At 32.7% G+C, this 20,099-nt stretch overlaps 1 protein-coding gene across 1 annotated transcript in view; it reads left to right on the plus strand.

The window, feature by feature from the left end:
- Positions 1–717: 717 nt before the first annotated feature.
- IntS8 (integrator complex subunit 8) overlaps positions 718–20,099 on the plus strand; it is a 50,386-nt gene continuing 31,004 nt past the window's right edge. Inside the window, exons 1-5 of the mRNA XM_067288956.1 lie at positions 718–973; positions 6,624–6,776; positions 13,141–13,246; positions 13,406–13,546; positions 19,264–19,329. Coding sequence (XP_067145057.1) covers positions 859–973; positions 6,624–6,776; positions 13,141–13,246; positions 13,406–13,546; positions 19,264–19,329 — 581 coding nt within the window. The 5' untranslated portion in view covers positions 718–858. The remainder of the gene's footprint in view (positions 974–6,623; positions 6,777–13,140; positions 13,247–13,405; positions 13,547–19,263; positions 19,330–20,099) is intronic.

Genomic DNA, 20,099 nt, shown 5'->3' on the forward strand with positions numbered 1-20,099 from the left:
AAAAAAAAAAAAAAAAAAAAACAAGATAATAATGAACTTAGAAATTATCAAATACCATTACAAATGCAATACGTAACTTGTTTGTTTATTTATTATTTTTATGACCTTACTCGATACGTTCCAAACTCTGCACTACATAGCCTACTTAGTACATTCTAATAAATCATTTTTCGGAGAGGGAAGATAGAAACGTTAGCTTTGCAAGAATTGAGCTGTTTCATCTAGATTCTAGAAGTCATAATGAGACCCACTTTCGAAAACAAACTTTCCTAGGATACAGAAATACTGGTCTGCTAGCTCCTTCGTGTTTGGAAATACGGCAGACAAATGTTCCCATCCTTTTAAGAAGCAGCATTTACGGTCTATCAAATTTTGACTTAGGTAATCAACCAATCAACGACATAAAGGAAGAAAGAAAGAGTTCTCTGGCCGCATTTATGGCCTTTTAGTGCTCTCAGAGCGGAAAAAGACCTAAAACCATCAATTAATAAAAAAATTACACCTCGTTTACCACAAATAATTCCGAGAAGAGATAGGACACGATTACGTAAGGGAATAAATTTTAAAGAACATAAATCTTCGAATTTAGAAAATTTCGAATTAAAATATACCGCGGCTTTAAAGGTTTAAGCAATGGTATTTTGTCTATGGTAGTTCCGTTATCACGCACCAGAGGGCGCGGATACTTGAGAAATTTAAAAGGGAAGAAAGAATCGTTCGATAGTGTGACGGAAGACGTAGTTGAATTTGATCGGAGACAAAGTTGAGCGCGAAGGGCAGAAGCGCAACAAAGAGCACCTTTCGCCGCAAGAGTTAACTCGGCCCGCCGACGACCACCTGATCGGGATTCGGGTGAAGATGAACAGGTCGAATCCGGCGTCGTCCAGACCTTCGACTCCGGCCAAAATATTGTGGTTCGAATTTCTGCTGGAACCTTCGCTGCTAGAAAAGCATCTGGCTCTCCCCAATCCGGGTAAGAATTTCATTTTCCACTGGTCCGAAGCAACGGGCCGAAACTGTATTGTTTGTTTGATCGCTGGATGATGTCGGCACCCCCTGGTAACGGTTGTGTAGACTCTCGTTCCGAGTTATACCGACCATCGGCGTGGTTTCTTTAATTGATGGCATCCTGACGAAGATAGTTTATTTAATGCTTGCAGTCTTATAATAATATCTTTAACGTTAGAAAAGCTATTTTATCGCTTTCCTGAACAAAAAAGCTTATCTGGATAGCAAAATTAAAATTTTTATTTCTTTTAATAATTAAACATGCATACGTTCGTTTAACATAATTATAACGTGATTGCACCGTATGATTAATAAAATTCCGGAAAGCGGGATTATTAAATGGCGACTGCGACGACGGCGATGCTCAGCTGGATTTTGTGATTTGGAGTGACTGTTGGAAGGATTTCGAACGAGAGACCTATTGTCCTGATTGAGAGGACGACAGATGTGATGTGCTATTCCGCGAAGAGGAAGAAGATTGGGATGAAATTGCAGTGCTGGCCAGAGAACGGAGTTGTCGTTGTGAGTGCTTTTACGGAAAAAAGAAACACGCAAAGCAAAGATGACAACGTCGGAATGGGGCATCATGGTTATGTCCTGTTGCTTCCTGGACTCCAACCGAGACACTAGGTGGAAATTTGGATGTCGGATCGGTGCGGGATCTTCTATTTACGTGAGATCTTGGAGAAGTTATAAAATGGATGGACATGAAAATGGAAAAACCAAGGGAAAAATTTGGATGGAGAAACTTGTTCTTACATAATGCAGACATGGAAACAAGTATTTGTCAGATTGCTTGCATTTATGGTCATCTCCAAATCTGGCCATGAATCTGTGGATAATTTGTTTTCAATGGATGGAACTGAGTCGGTACTGGTATGGTTTTAAAAATGGGTGCTCAACGGAGGATGCATTATTGCGTCTCTGAGAGGTGGTTGATAAATCTTGTAGCAAATATGTTCTTGGAATATTTTTCAATATTAAAGGTGCTTTTGATCATCTATGGTGGCTCTTTGTACTAAAGGAATTGATATATAGAAAATGTCCTGGAGAATTATATTTGTTACTATGGGACTATTTGTCACACAGAGAGGTGGTGTACGAGGAGGGCAGTGAAAAAGGTAAACAGGCTGTCCCTGGGGATAGGTTCGTGGACTTGTCTTCTGGAACTTAATGTTTGATGGTGTCCTAAGAATTTTAACTGACTATTGCGTAGAATACATAGCGTATGCGGAGGACCTTGTTTTATTTATATTCAGTAATTGAAGAAGTGAGCTGGAGTCCCTAGGTGAAAAAGTAGGTGATGAAGTTACAAAAATGGCCAGTGGCAAATAAGTTAAAACTGTCTGTGAATAAGACAGTGGCAATGCTATTAAAAGGTAGCTTGTCTAAAGAACAGCTGCTGAGATTCAGGCCGAATAATAAGGTTATAAAGATAGCCTACCTTGGTGTCGTAATCGGGGCTGGCATGAGTATAATGCCACATGTTACTTGTATTGCAGAACAATGTATTAAGAGTGTCTGCATGTTAAAGCACAATATTAGGAAAGAATGGTGGTTCCACCTTTACAACTCTGTGTATTTTATATAAAAGTCTGTTCCTAAGTGTTTTAACATATGATATTTTACCATAGCATGACCTATAAAATGTTATCAGAAGGTTAAATTAGAAAGAGCCCAAAGGATGGTCCTATTGATTTTGACTAAGGCTTATAGTACTAAATCTATGGTGGCCTACAGGTTATAAGTGGGCTATTACCAATAGACATAGAATTAGATAAGTGGTATTATAATGCCCGTATAAGGAAAGGCATGGTTTTTAACTATTGTGGAGTGGTGTATGACGGAACAAGTAGCTCTGCAAAGACAGTAAAAATAGAGGTATCAGATAATTGTTAATGACGTGGCAAGACTGGTGAAACAGGTGTTCAAAGGGGAGAATCGACTATGGGTTCTTTCCTAATATAAATATGAGGTTGAAAGTGAAATGAGTTGAACCAAACTATTATTCCTCCCAAATTGGGAGGTCACGGTGACTTCAAAAATGAACTAAAGTTGTTCCACCTGGTCAATAGTGACCTTTGTGAGTGTGGTGCCATTGACACCCTCCAGCACTTTGTTAGGATGTGACATATTTTATAATGAGATAGAGGAGCTAAATGGTATATTAAATATAGACTCCTCTCTTATTGCTGCTTTTGGTGAGATCTCCACCAACTTAGTGTGCACTAAGGAATTATATAATGGAGCATACAAGATTTTAAAGACTATGTTTGCACGTAGAATGACTTTAAGGGTTGGCGTATAACCCAGGTTTTTATTTATATTGACGTTATGGTTTATGATGCATAGACATATGTTTTTATGGTATTTTTGATGTATTTCATATAATGTGATGTTTATATGAGGTGTTAGGCACATTTGGTGGCAGCAAGAGTTTTACATAAATGTCTTGCTGCAATTTTAACATACTATAGAGTACATAGCACTCTGTATTTTGGATGGTATAATCATACTATACCATATTACTATGATGGCAGCCTATATGGGTATGGTGCATAAGGTCTAGTAGATAGTGGCATTGCACTGAAGTTGGTGGGACTTGCTGGCAAACTAATGCAGGTGCAGCAAGAGGTGGCTGTGGGACCACTGGGACAGAATAGAATCAGGTGAGATGCATTTCGATGCACTATGTGTAAGATTTTTGTTCCTTTTGTCAGCACTATGTTTTGACAATCTGAACAATAGAGAAGAGGGGAACAAAGAATCCTGCAGCTGCAATTTCTAGTGCATTTGGCAAATTTATAGATAACTCACGACTTTGTTATTCTCTGGGTTCCACGTTGAGTGTCGATGAAATGTTAGTACCCTTCTGAGGCCATCATAGGTTTTGTGTGTATGTGCCAAAAAACCTGAGAAATATGGACTGAAAATTTTATGCGTGACGGATGCCAGAACCCACAATCTTCAAAATCCCTATATTTATACAGGAACAGGCAGTGATAGCAAAAGGCTCTAGCATAATGAAAAAGAACCAACCATTCTAATACAGTCTGTTATGAAACTGATAAAACTGGTCGAGAACTCGCAAAGAAATATTACTGGTGATAATTAGTTTAGTTCTGTCAAACTTGTGAATGAATTGTCACACATAGGCTTGACATATGTGGAAACTATAAAAAAGAAATTCCTCCAGAATTTCAACCAAATAAAGTAAAAGAAGAAAATTCATATATCTATGGTTTTACAGCAGACATGACTTTACTATGTTTTGTTTCAAAAAAATCTAAAGCAATAGTTTTAATCTCTTCAATGTACCACTGTGAAAGCCAAGATCCCAATAGTGGTAAGCCTGAAATAATCAGCTTTTACAATATGACAAAAGGAGGTGTTGACGGACTTGATCAGATGTGTGTCAACTATACATCTGGTTGCAGAAATTGAACATGTCCTGTGGTAATTTTTTTTAATGTTCTTTCTACAAGTTGTTTGAATGCATTTGTACTTCATCAAGCATTCCCAGAAGCAACAAAGATGACAAGAAGTGATTTTTTTTTTTTTTTGTCTTTTTTAATGAAGATTTTAGGAAAGACCCTTGCTTATCCTCATATGCATAGGAGACTGGTAGAGATCAAAAATCTTCCTCAAGAGATGAGGTTTTCCATCAAAAGAATTCTAAATGTTTGTTAAGAAACAGTGGAGCAGGACACTTCAAAAGAATTAGATAAATGTAAAACTTGTGTTTTTTGTGATCCTAAGCTGAAAAGGAAAAACAAATACACTTGCGTACAGTACAGCAATGTAATTTGTTTAGGATGCACAAAAAAATCTGTATGCTGTGTTTTGAAAAATAATAAAAATAAAGTGTGAAAGTTTACTTGTCTACTTAGATTGGTTAGTAAATAATAATAATAAACGAAAATCTTTCACGGTAAATGAAATGAGACTAGGTTACAAAAAAAATTTAAAAATGACAAAATTCTAGGTCACTTATTAATATTTTATATTTATTATAATACTTGTTACTTTTATTGTAAATTTTACTGTGCAATATGCTTAAAAAATGATGTATGAAGTAGTTTAGTTTGAGACAAAAAAATATTACTAGAAATTGTCTCTTCAAGCACGATGGAATATTTTTTATGAGAAAGTAGAGATTGAAGAATTGAAAAGAGCTTCAAGTCGAGCTTGATGTTGTGATGCTGTTTTTGCAGCCCTTCATAAAGCCATTCTTATTTTATGTTGCTCAAGTTGGACTTCATGGCCTTTGGGGGTCTTGGTCGTTCTTGTTCTTTTAGATCTAGAATTTAGCTGACCAATTTTACTCATGCTTTCCCCTAGGCATTTCTTTTTGACAAAATAGCGAGTCTTCTTAATTCCACATTGATAAAATAAAGATGAGTTGTACGTTCATTACTTAGATAAGCGATAACACTTTTTAAATAATTATAATTAATTTTTTTAATTAATTATTGTTAACCGTGTTTTACATATTGAGGTGGAAGAGTAGCCTACAAAAGAAGGTCGACTCCGCCGTAAAGACAGTTATTTCCCGAGTGCGAAAGGACGTTAAAAGAAGACACAAAGGTTTTGTGATTGCTTCTGTGAATTTAATATTGTAAAGTACTTTTTAAATAATTGGTTTGTTAGATTGTTACTTCTGATTGGATAATAAAACAGTGCATGGTCACTATGGAAAGTTTTTTTAAAAAATTTGTTATAGAAGTGACATGATATGGCTATCATTTTTAAAGTTTAAATTTAATAAAGTAAGTTTAAAATATGCCATTTGCCAAAATATTTAAAAATGCAACTAACAGGAAATTTCCTTGTTGAGCATGAATGTCACGTGATCACCAACATCACTGCACATAAGTGCAATCACCAATCCAAAATCAATAAAACATTTATTCTATAGATAATGTTAGTGTTGCTGCTTTATCTCCTTGTGAACCCAGACTGTGCCAGTTCTGAATTCTAGATGTCCACAATACCTGTCGCGGATGCTGTTTTTAAATTTTCTCCAGATCAGTTTGTCTATTGTAGAGCTGTTGATGCTTGGAGTCTGTATTAGACATTAGACTCGTGGTAGAGCTTTATCATAGTGCTACTCTGCTCTGTGACAAATTGTACCTCAAAATATAATTACAACTGCCAGCTTCTGGTATATTAATTTTCTATTAACTATAACCTGAGTACTTTTGTATGCAACTTGCACATCTTTGGTTGGTTGGTTGGTTAGGGTTTATTGGTGCAAGGACCACATAGGCCAAGCTGCGCCACGTAGTACATCTTAGGAGACGAAATGAAACTTTTAGTGTTTTGAATCTCGGAGTGGAATGAATGTTTGAAAGGTTTCTTACTTTTCTGTCATTTTGCATTAATATATGAGATTGTTTGTTTGTTTTTTATTATTTTTTTAAATAAATAAATAAAATACTTAATATATATTATCTTGTAAGTAATAAACTAAGAAAGTATTTATAAAACATTATATAAACAATATATGAATCATTAGTTACAATACTTTAAAGAATAGTATGATAATTTCTGTTACTACTAATGATTATAATAATAATTAGCAATTTTTCAGTGTTAAATTTTATTTTTGACAGATCCACCTGTCACGGAATTAATTATTCAATTCCTGACGAACGTTTCAAGTTCTTCGTCACTGGAACAGAATTCGAATACCGCAAATGTAAATCTTTCGACCAGTAATGCTGGTGGGGTGTCAACTCAAGATCCTGAAAATATCACTTCTAAATGTAAGAATAAAAATATAAATATTAGTAGTGAATTTATGACTCATTTTCAAATGAAATTTAAATTATTACATAAATTTCAGTAGTTTAGGTATACACTTGCATTTTAGTAATTATGATTTGTTTTAATATAAAAGAAATTGGGTCATTTCGTATGAAATTACCAATTTTGCAGAGTACCTTTCGAGTCACAAATTGAGAAATAACTTACTGCTTTAATCAAAACTTGGCATCTAACAATATCTTCTAGTTTAATTACTGGTACCAAGTTCATTGGTACCGGTAATTACTTGGCATCTACTTTTGCTGGTGGATGACGAGTCTGTTATGAGAATGTGGATGCTTTTGTTGGTTGTGTGGGATGTGCAAGGCAGGTGAGAGTTTCTAAAGGCCTAATAGACATTCATTTGTTGCATAAATGAACCTTTCATGGGCCAATTGATTAACTCTTATTTTTTGAACTTTTTTTTAAATGTTAGTGCCAAAGCTCTTGATTGATGCTTAAGTTTTTATTTAAAATAAATTTTTTTAATGATTAGCTTTAACACTACTAATTGACAAAATTTATTTGGCTGTGGAATAACAAAATTTTTTTCAAAAGCCAATGTGATTAACTCCAAACTCTTAAGTAAATTGTTTTCAATAATGTAATTCAGAAGCTTATACTTTATACATATATATAAAGTATATGTTTAGTTGAGTAATTTTATTAATGCAGCATTATATTGGGTTGTTCAGAAAGTAATTTCATTTTTTTTCCCCATGGAAAAAAATAACAATTTTCTTATAATATATAAATATTTTATTGAATTATATATTGATTATTTTGGTCAAATACCTGTTGCCATCTTTCTAGTAGTAGCATGGTTCCACATTTATAAAAGTTTTGATTTTTGCTTATAAAAACCCTGATTCAAGTGATTTTCGACATCCTCATTTGAAGTAAACGTTTTACCGCTTAAAAAATTTTGTAAAGATTGAAAGAAGTAATAATCTGAGAGTGCCAGATCTGGTGAATATGGTGGGTGTGATAGCACATCTTATCCAAGCTGTAACAGCTTCTGATGAGTCACTAAACTTGTGTGAGGTCTGGCATTATCATGGTGAAACACTACACCTTTCCTGTTGATTAATTCTGGCCTTTTTTGTTGATGATATTGCTCAGTTTGTCCAGTTGACAGCAGTACATTTCCGAATCAATTGTGGAATTGTCTGGTAGAAGCTTGAAAAAAAACAGTTTCCTTAAAATCCCACCAGAGAGCATCACTTTTTTTAAAATGAATAATGGCTTTCGAAGTGCTTTGAACCAGCTCGTCTCTTCTATTTCACAATCACTTGCATTCAACATTGTTATAAACAATCCATTTTTCATTGCCAGTTATGATTCGCTTCAAAAATGGATCATTTTCCTCATGTTTGAGAAGCAAATCACAGATGTTAATGCGATGGAGCAAATCTCTTTTTTTAAGAACATGTGGAACCCATGTATCAAGCTTTGAAACAAAACCAAGTGACCATAAACGGTTGAATTGGACAAATTTTATTTCTTAGCGATTTCTCATGTTATTATTCGGTGGTTTGCTTCAATCAATGCCTTTATTTTGTCTTCATCAGCTTCAACTGGCCTTCCAGAATGTGGTGCATCTTCAATATTGAAATTGCCAAAACAAAATTTTGTGAACCAGTTTTGGCACTATCATTCTCTCAACACATCTCCATACATGTCACAATTTTTTTCTTGCTTGAACAGCATTCTTATCTTTTCGGTAATAAAAGAGCAAAATATGCTGAAAATCTGCTTTCGCTCTTCCATATTTGAGGGGACACAAAAAAGAAAAAAAAACAATTGCACAAAATCAAACAAAATTTTTTACAAATAAGCCTTAAAATGTCAGCTGTCAAAATATATAATGTCAATATGGTTGAATAAAAATGGCAGGTAAAAATATAACTAATTCTTCTAGTGGTAAAAAAAAATTGAAATTACTTTCCAAATAACCCAATAGTAATAGTAGCAGGATTACTACTGACAACAGAAGTATAGCCCCTGATGAAGGAAAGAAAACCTGCAGGCAATATGACACAAGTTATATCAAATTTGGATTTTCTTGTTTTTGTAGAATATCCAGCATTCAATAGCCTTTGTTTTGAATTCTTGCCAATGACAGCCTTAGACCTGCAAAGCTTGAATGACATCTGGAAACAATGCGTGAAGATTATGCACATAAGGATAATGAGATTTGTGTTTGAAATGAGATGGAATTGAAACGACAGAAGACTGTAATGCCAAAAGAAGTCATGGTATCGTAAGAAAGCATTGAAAGCTTATGTAGTGGCTAAGAAAATGGTTAAATGTAAGAAATTGTACACTATTGCCAAGAATTTGTTGCTTCCGGCAGCTGTAGAAACGTGTTTCATTATGAATGGAGAGGAAGTTGCAAAGGCATTATGAATTATTCCACTGTCAAATAATACAATTTCATAGCAAATTGATGACTTGGCTGAAGATTTGAAAACACAGTTAATTCAACAAGTAAAAGAAAATCAAGTATCTGCATTGCAACTTTTTGAATCAACTGATATTTCATCACAGGCTCAGCTTACTTGTTACATGAGATATGCCAAAGAAGGAAATATGAGAGATTTACTGTTTTGTAAAACAATCCCAACAACAACTTTAGATGAAGACATATTTGCTTACTTAATAAATTTGTCTGTGCTGAAGGCTTGACTTGAATTGATTGTATAGGTTTATGCACTGATGACACTGCAGCTGTGACAGAGAAGAATGATGGCCTTGTAACTCCAGTGAAAGCCGTAGCTCTGGCAGTAAGATGGAGTCATTGTATGATACATCAAAGCTTTGACTGCCAAAAAATATAGTCAAATATACATGGTTTTTTTATGGATGCTGTTAAAATTGATAATTGCATCAAATCTCTGCTATTGCAGGCTTGTTGCTTTATTGAACTTTGTGAAGAAACGGGATCTAAACATAAGCATCTGCTTTATCACAATGAAGTCAGGTTGCTGTTGCATGGACAAGTTCTGCAGTGTCTTTTTGAACTGCGTGATGAATTTAGAATTTCTCTGCTTGGGAAAATATAATTGTTAGAACATTTGTGTAATGTTGAATTTTTAGCAATATTGGCCTATTTGGCAGATGTTTCTAAAAAAACTAAACAGTTTGAATGTGTCATTGCAAGGGAAGAACTCAAATATTCTGGATATGCAGGACAAAATTGAAGGCTTTAAAGAAGCTAGATTTTTGGAAAGCTCATATTGACTGTGGGGTTACTGAAAGGTTTCCATTGCTTACAAAATTCATAGCATAGGAAGGTGGTGATAGCTCTACTATAACTTCTATTGTAAATAGAGTGGCTGTTCATGTACCTGCACTGAAAAACCAGTTCGAAGACTACTTTCCTCAGATAGACAACCATGCCTGTGATTGGATTCCAGATCCATTCTCTGTAACAATGAGTGATATTCCAGAATAAGCATTTTTGGTCAAGAACAATTACTTGAACTTTCAAGCAACAAGACACTAAAAATAGTCTTCTGTAAAACTTCACTTCCAGAATTTTGGCTTTCAGTTTGAAACGAGTATACAGAAATTACAAAAGTACAGGTAACCCCTGTATAACATGGCACTTCTATAACACGGTTTGAGAATTGGGAACATCCCCATATAACACTGTGCTTTTATAGCATGGATTCACTCTAACATGGTTCGAGAATTGGGTAAAACCCTCGTACAACACGAAATGTAACAAAAACTATTAAAAGCGAACTTTAATTTGAAAATAGGGAAATCCCCATACAACAGTTCAATAAACGTGATAAAGCTTTTAAGTGCAAAAGATACCTCACTTGACATTTTTCTTTCGAGAGCATACGTACTATCAGATTTTCCTGCATAATTTTCGTGAACTATTAGTACTTAAGTACAGTATGTAAATTTTCTTTTCCTGCCTTCTGTTGATACATGTGGTCCTTCTTGAAACTTGTTTCAGTGTTGCCAGATCTTGTCGCTTCTGGTTTTGTTGTTGCCAGATGTTTTTCCCTTATTCTATACTTGCTTTATTCAGTCACTGGCTTTTAGGCATTGAATCGTGCCTCTGACCATTGGGACAATTCACACCTTTACATGTATACTTTAAGACTTTAATTGTGTCTCATTTTTGGCTACGTAGATAAAAAATTTTCAGTTAATAGTGCTTAGTGATAACAAAGAAAACATTGTTTAATTTATATTAATATGTATCACTTAAAAAAATTTTAATAAAGATATTTATCTTATTTATGAAAATATAATAGCATGTTTTTTAATTTTTGGAACCTACCATATTTTACGGACTATTAAGACGAACTTTTTTCTTTGAAAAATTGCCTCCAAAATTCAGGTGCGTCTTATAGTCCGTAAAATACGGTAATCCCCTTTTTCGTACTAGATTTTTATTTCATATAACACAGATTCGCATAACATGGCAATTTTTTGGAACATAACTCCCGTGTTATACAGGAGTTACCTGTATTCTAGAAGTGCTCCTTCAATTTCTAATGAGCTACCTGTGCAAAGTTGAATTTTCGGCAATGGCTGCAGTTAAAATGAAATACAGAAATTGGCTTAATGTAGAGAATAACCTGCGCATGGGATTGATAGTCAGAACCACACATTGTTTGTGCAATTCAAAACAAGCTCAAATTTCACAATGATGTCTACAGTTTATGAAAATATGCAAAACATGTTTTTAATTTACATTATTATAACTTTATTTAGAAGAAATAAACTCTGTCAAAAATGGTCTATATCTATAAATAAAATACCCATTTTATTTGTGCAAAGTGTGTAGGTAGGTATATCTACAGTTTTAGTAGTGCAATTGTATTTTTGCTTCACATTTCCAATCAAACTTTACTGGTATCATTTAATTTGTAATAACAGAAAATAAATACAGAACAATAAACATTTGTGCCTATGCTGGAAAAGGCACCATTGCACGTGAGCTCCGATGGGGAAGGAATACTCTAAAAAAGATTGGGAACCACTGTTTTAAGACTACTTAAACTCTGTTATAAATTTAGAATGCTCTAATTTATTAATAGAATTTTTTTAAATTTTGTTTTGTTCATAGTTATTGCTTTGATGGTGCTTGTCATTATCTATCATTTCTCCTGTAAAAGTTTTTTGTTTGACAAAATTAATGACTAAGTTCAATAGAAATTTTCTTATATAAATATGAGTTCAACTTAACCCTTTCCATTTGGAAAATCTTTAACATTAAGTAATCAGGTGGAATTTGTTATGCGGTGCATTTTTGCAATTTTTGGGTAATTTTTTAAATTGCGATATTTTGCTTCAATATCGTGCTATATTCAGTCTGTTTTTTTGTGTTTGATTAAAAACATATTACAGTTTACGATTGTTTAATTTTTAGTTTTATATAAATTTAAAATAATAATAAAATTTGAAGTTTACGAACAAAAGAAAAAAATTAATTTACGGAGAATCGCTGAACTTTGTACATCTATTAGGTAGACACATCTGCTTCTTTTAAACAAAACAAACCGCAGCTGTCTAGCTAGAGCGGGGGAGAAGTTTTGCCATTATTTACACTATGTCTCTAACTTATCTACTTTAATGCCTAAGTACAGTACATTAAATTAGTTAATTAGAGCTAAAAAACTATTTAAGAAGCAAATTTATTGTGATTGTTTACATTTTACTTCAAAGGCGGGGCTTTTCACGGCAATTTTTTCCTTTTGCAAGTCTGTGATTAGTTAAAGTAATGTCAACAAAGACAGAAGATATTGAATAAAACCTTAGAAGGAGTTTCCCCTTGACTGTTTTCATCCAACTGTGTAGTTAACTGCGAAGATTTGCTGTAGAATAGTAGGGGGATGTATTTACCAAAATATTTATGGCCCAGGGGTCGTAACAAAACACTTATTGGCTTAAACAAAGTCAATTGACCTACAGAAGAGCGAATCAAAGCTAATATAGCTGAAAAACTTGAATATAACACAAATTAATCAAATTTTTTGATTAATTTTTTAATTTACATTGAATGGTGTATTTTGCATTGCCGATTAACGAAAAAGTCGCATGATATACACCGATCAGTAGCTAACTGCCTGGAAAGGGTTAATTAATTATTAAACAAAATTAGCTGAAATGTTTTTAAAAAATATTTCAACTAATTTTGTATAAAAATTCAATTTTCAAAATATTAAATACACTGAAATTTTTCAGTTACTGTTGTTAAAGGTTTTGTTGAAGTTATTAGTTTTGGATTGTTTGTCACTGCTTTCTATTGATACTGTAAATAATCTGGGATTAAACAAATTAAATCTTTTGTTACAGTATCTTCCGAACAGGAGGCCGAAAATAAAAAGAGTCTTGCTTTAAAGTTGTTGGCTTTAAAAGCAGCTGCTTTTCTGAAATGGAATTTGAATTTATTAGAAAAAGTGTGAGTGATTATTTTGTTATAATTTAAATAGTTTAATTATTTTGAATCGATTATATTTTAATTTGGAATTGTAATACATTTGGTTGTCTTAAATATTTATATATTTAATAATGCAGGTTTTCTATTTCTATTAAATATCTTTTAAATTATATTTTATAGACTTCCCCTGCCAATTCAAGAAAATTTAATAAAGGACTTGCAGAAGATACTTTCAAGTTCGGATTGTGAATCTGTAGAACAGATGGACAAGGAATCATTACTACCTGATATACTATTTGCTAATATTCTTTATTACAGATGGTAATATTTTAAGTTTTACATTAAAATTATAATGAATTATTGCACACAAAACGGCAGATTTTACAGACTGGTGTATTTGGTTAAATTTGGGAATTAACTATTGGTATCTGCCAGTGTGTGTTAGATTAAAGCTTGCAGTCTACTGTACTTGAGACATTCTTTTCCTCTAAAGTTATGTAAAACAAAGTTTTTAAATGAGACAATGGATCCTAAACAAACTCAGATAATACCGTGGAAGCAACTCACAACATTAATATGGTATTTGGGAAAGTAAATCTAATGAACAAATAGTGCAACATTGGTTCAAAAAAATTTTGATTGGGATAAATGAGCCACATGGATGACTAAAAGAAAGTATAGATCAGTAAATGACTTTTTAATTGAATTTTGATGTAATCATTAAACAGTAAGACACATTGCAGAGAAATTAAGTGTGCATTATTTAAGTTCCTGAATGCTTACAATGAAAGTGAAAAAAAATGTGGATTCTATATCAATTAACAGAAAGACAGGCACATTGTTTAAAATAAGAATTTCTCTTTACATTACAAAAGATATTGCATTTTTATGCCAAAAAGTAATGAAAAATGGGTAGTTGAGACTTGTTGGTGATCTGAAGAAGCAGTCATAATTTCTAAACTATTTATCAATTTCAATCCAGTGAGCACAAAACCGAAAATGTTTTATTTTGGAAACTTTTTGGCTTCACTTCAGTCAACTTCAGCCAGCCACAAATTATTTGTAAATTTTATAACATCCAATGGACACATTAAATAAAATTGAATTGAACAACACCGTTTAAATTTAAAATGTTGGTACACAAGATGATGATGATGACGACTCATTAAAATACAAATTAAAGAAGCTTAGAATTATACTTGAATTAAATTAAAAAGGGAAAAATGTAGATTACTAAAAGTTACACAAAATTTGCTATTTATTGACCAGTTGTGAGATCTATGCTGTTTAGTATAGGCTTCCTGCTATTATTGATGAATACAGTATTGTTGATATTAATTATGTGTGAGTATTTGGATGAACAATAAGTTAACTGTTTTAGTAATCTTATAACTTTCAGCAGTCTGCATTTTTTCTTTTGGAATTATTATCAAATTAAATTAAAAGCTTCTTTTAATTTGTATTTTAATAGATAAATTGAAAGGTAATGCTTATGACTTTTCTGATTATGATCTGGTGCATTATGACTTTGTTCCTGATGTAAGATTGCTTGTTAGTAGTTCTACCATCAATATTCTTGATTCCCTTCATGATGCAGTGAGATGAAAATGGCCTGGTATCTGGCAAACAAAAAGCTGGGTTCTCTGTCTTGACAATGTGCATATTGCACTCTTAGTGAATATCTGGCAAAATAGTATATACCTGTACTTTCATAGCCTCATTACAAACTGAATCTCATTCCTTCAAAATGAAAGCTTTATGCTCTTCTATAAATACTTTTATAGTAAAAGTATTATTGTCTGTAATAAATTCAAGTTACAGTAACATAACATATGTGGATAACCTATAGAACTGTAACCTGTGATGGTGTATAGTTTATAGAAAATTGTTAGAATGAAAATGAAACTTTTGCATAACCTACCACATCATTATTTTCTGTGTATCTGTAGTAGCCATTGGAACATGCCCACTTACTAGTATAAATTTCTTTTAATTTGTGTGTATGTGCATGCGTGCGTGTGCATGTACACACATGATATACAAGTGGAGTTTGATCTAGACCAGGGGTTCTCAACCTTTTTTTTTACCCATGGACCCCTTTTCCTCTTATTTTTTTTTGTGGACCCACATAGACATTGCACAGAAAAATACCTTATATTTTTTTTCATCACATTGTTTCAAATTGAAAAGATATTTTAATACTGAAGCTCTGAATTTCAGTAAAAGTAACTACTGTATTTATGAACTAGCACTTTTAATACCTCTTACCTTGTCAAGTTGGAGTTTTGTACAGAACTGAAGGTTAAGGTTAAAATAAACTGATTACCTTTATACTGGAGGGAGGCTATAAAGTTTATAGCCCTTATGCAAGAAATGAGTAATAAAGAAATTGACAATATATATACTCTAGAAATTTAATTCTCAGTAAAACAATTGTTTGGAAGTAGAATTACCCTATAGACCACTAAAATATCACTGTAAATCTCCAATTTGGTAATTTTTTTTCTGTGGACCCCCAGTAACATTACATGGACCCCAGTTGAGAACCCCCTGGTCTAGACAAATGCAAAACACTACAACTCGACACATTGAAAAAAGGAGTTCTGAAGAAAAAAGACTTCATACTCAGAATGAAGATATTATTGAATCCATAGAAGAGGGCAAGTTTTACAAATATTTAGAATTTCAACAGGCCAAACTTACAGAACATGCACAGTTAAAACAACGGTTAATGCTCAAATACCATAACAGATTAAATGCAGTACTAAGAACACACCTAAATGCAAAATATACTATTAAAGCTATTAATACCTATGTTGTTCCTGTACTCTTATTGTTTTGGAGTTAACTTATTCTTTTGGAGTTATACACTGAACACACACAGATCTCGAGCAACTCCAAAGGGAAACAAGAAACACTTACTAAGCATAAATAATATCACCCAAAATCATCTGCAGAAAGACATTCTTTGTTATAAAGAAGGTGGCCATGGCCTTACTAAAATAATTAACCTGCACTACGAACAAATTCTGACAGCACAGGAGTTTTTTTGCAAAAGACATCAAGATTACATAAAGCTATAACTCTGGCAGACAATAACCACACACACCTTTAAACTTACATTCTGAGACCTGGACATAGCTCAACATAGACATCACTAAACGGTCATAGGCCCAAAAGGCAGTTCATGGCAGGCATTCCTACAATCTAGCTCAGGAATATGTTGACAAAACTGTGTCACTAGTTAACTAGGGACTGCTTGTTTGGAGAGACTGAGGGATTTATGATTGCCATTCAAGATCAACGGAATTATCACAAGACTGCTTATATTGAGTTTAATCATTACAAAACCAAGATTAACCAGAAAATATATAGCTCCTGGGGAATTCTGTGCACAGTTTGACAAGCTTTTGAGTGTATCCTACTAAATAAGTTTTATAAAACATCAAAAAACAGCATTCCTGCTCACATCCAACAAAATGATGGGACATTGCAATATCACTCCAACACCTGCCATAAATCACTGGGCTATAATTTGGCAATAATAATAGTAAATTACAAATAAATTATTTGTAATTATTATTGCCAAAGTGATGGGACCCTGACATCTTTCAATGACAACACCCACCAGATCTTCAACCATCAGTTTACTACTGATGACCACTAAGAAGACAACCCAAACCACTGCAAGATGTGGGCCAACTTTTGGACCCCACCAGACACTACAGATGATAATCTATTCACCTTTGGGAAAGTTTCTCAGGCCATCAAGAAGATTAAAAGCATACTGTCAATCCCAGGAGCCTTATTAAGTGGGAAGGATGGTGAAAGAGGCCTTTGCTGCAACACTCCTACCTTCTTCATAACGTTCTTCAATCAATGTTTAACTGTAAGGTACTTCCCCAGCAACTGGAAAATAGCATCAGTCAAACTGATCCCCAAAAACCCTGACCAGGCTGCAACCAAAGTCAATGACTACTGTCTGTGAGAATTCGACCAATTAAGGGAGTATTTTAAGTAATAATTAAATATTTAAAGTAATATTTTAATCCAATTCCCAAGGAAAGGACAAACAAAAAGTCAAATGGGGAAAGGATGACAAAGTGGAAAAAACCCAGACACATCCTATTTCTGCCGATTTCTTGATAGATAAAACTGATCAAATATCCCTCTAAATTGACCAGTATTACTCAGGTTGTAACCTAAGTCCTGACCTTAGTCAATATAGGCAATTAGTCATGATAACAAACTGTCAAACAAATGAATTTATGAGGTAAAATGAGTAATAATAATAGAGAAAATATCCATAAATCATCGATACATCTGACAGCCCATATCTGCAAAATCTGGACTCTGAAATTAGAATGTATTACATCATAAATGACCTCAGCCAGTTCTCACACGAAACACGTATAAAAAGGGGTCACATCCGATCACCCGGGCGGACAACAGTGGACATCAACTATTGCAGTCTTCCTCAGTGCCATATTAGGTGGACATCCCCGGCCCACATAGGTCAATGACTAGAAGACTTACCATTCCCTCAACAGAGAATCCTCCTCAAGACTATAGAACGACGTCATCTCGACGATCAACAATTTTTCGAGGTATTTTGGATAGATATTTGTAAACTCTCTCCCTGCGTTTGAGAAATTAGGGATGCGATTGCGGTATAAGAATTAGAATAGTCACTGCTTTAAATGATTGTTGTTTAATCACATTTGTGAGTTTATGGTAAATGGTGTGTATTCCACTGTCATTGAAGGTTATAGATATGTCCAAAAAATGTACTGAAGTGTCACTCTCTTGTTCTAATTTTAGAAGGGGCTCATATGGATTGTTGGTGAGTTTGTGTAGAAAAAATTGAGGTCTGGTTTCTTGCTCCACAAAACAAAAATATTGTTGACATACCTAGCATAAACCTCTATAAGATGTAAAAACCTTTTTCCAATTGGTGAACTAGTCGTTCACTGATTGGAAAAAGAAATTCTATCGAGGTTTTAGAAATCTTGTTAGAATGTGCATTGCATTACTAAGGTTTCCATACAGCATGAGTGTCTTGTACAAATAGCATTTGGTATTGCTAGCAACATGGCAATAAACATCAACAGCCTGTTCAGACCACGCATTATACATGCTGAAAAATAAATGCTATTCCAATAAAAGGGTCTGTTTATTGTAGGTATAAAATGTTTATCAAGCATTCCCAACTTGACTCACCTTCAGATACATTTAAATTCATCTGAATTTAAATGACCTTCCTTTATATTTGATTGAGTTTAAATGTTATATATGCAGATGAGTTGAAAATGTTTGAGAAACATGTTGTTGTTACAATAAACAGATCTTTTTATTAAAATAGCACGTCTTTTATATATATATATATACATAGTGGTGAGTTTTTGCACTAATTTTTTGTTTTAGAAGTGTCTTTTTTGTGTCCTGAAATATCAACATGTTAGTGATGTCTAGATCTCTCTGTAAACATTGTTAAATAGGATCACTTTGTATAATGCATTTTATTGCTGTTAACATCAAATAATTCATGGAAATTATGATGATGAGATGTCAAAAATAATTAATGTTGAGACAAATATAGCAATCAATTTCTACTTTAATTTATTGCATTTCTTTCTTTCTTTCTACAATATAATATTCTGAAGTCAGATGAATATTCCTGAAAATATTTAATAAATAATGCTTTACAAATGAAAAGTATAATTGCATGTCAGTTTAACTTTTATTGACACTGTGGACAAAACAGCCCTCATATGTCGCAAGGCTACGTGTTGGATCGTAGCCATTATTGCCATAATTTCTGGTGTATCAAGGGTTAATTAAATTAAGCATGTTTTTAAAACCAATCTGAAATCAGTTACAGATACCATGCATTCTAGAAATTTTTGTGACTTTTAATGCAGAAAATTAAAAGCATTTTTAAAGATTTATGTTAAATCTACATATTCTGGTTTTTTTGTAGATTTAAACTATAATTTCTATATTTAACTAAATGAATTTATTGGTTTGTTTGGTTCTAGGAATCTACGTGCAGTAATTAAGAGTTCGTACCCAGTCAGAGGTCAGAAAGGCTTAACTGTTCAAATGCAAGTATTATATTTATTTTTAAATACTTTAATAATTATAATTTTTACCAATATACTTTAAATTTAATCTTTTTCTGAATGTAGAAAATAAAATTATCAATATTAGTCTCACAATGTTTTTAATTCAGTAATAAAAAGTTTAGTCTTATCAGGAAATTTAAAAATTATTTTAAATGTTTTGGGAATAAATAATTAATTATCTAGAAAAATTTTTGCTAATTAATTATAAGTCTGGTCTTTAGCAGTGTGATATTAATGTTGATGTTGTAAGTATTTATTAGAAAATGATTAAAAAGTTGTCAAAAGAGTATGTTAGCAATAACAGATCAAAGAATCTAAACATTATTTTTAACAGTATATTACATATTTTATATAACAGTATATTAACAATTTACATTTTAGTTATATTTTTAAAAGTAATTTAATATGTTCTTCAACCTTCAAAATCATAATATTAATAATTCTGTGTAAAATATATATTAAAATTACCTTTGAATTATGTAGAAATTTTCACAAATAGAAAAAATTTATTAAAGTTAGTTGGAAACTGCTTATAAAAAAATGTCTTTGAATTGAGTTGAAAATTTAAAGAAAAAATGAACTTAGATCAAACTTCTAACTTACAAGGTAATCTTTGTTTTTTAAATAAAACATAATACAAAATATTATTGTAAACTTTTATAAGATTTTGAAAAGCAAAGATGGTCAATACTCTGATCACTCAATCTGGTTATTATTTTAATAATGAAAAGTTCCGTTACTGAAAATGC

Source organism: Centruroides vittatus, unplaced genomic scaffold, assembly GCF_030686945.1.
Source record: "Centruroides vittatus isolate TY-2023 unplaced genomic scaffold, ASM3068694v2 scaffold_944, whole genome shotgun sequence".
Classification (NCBI taxonomy): domain Eukaryota; kingdom Metazoa; phylum Arthropoda; class Arachnida; order Scorpiones; family Buthidae; genus Centruroides; species Centruroides vittatus.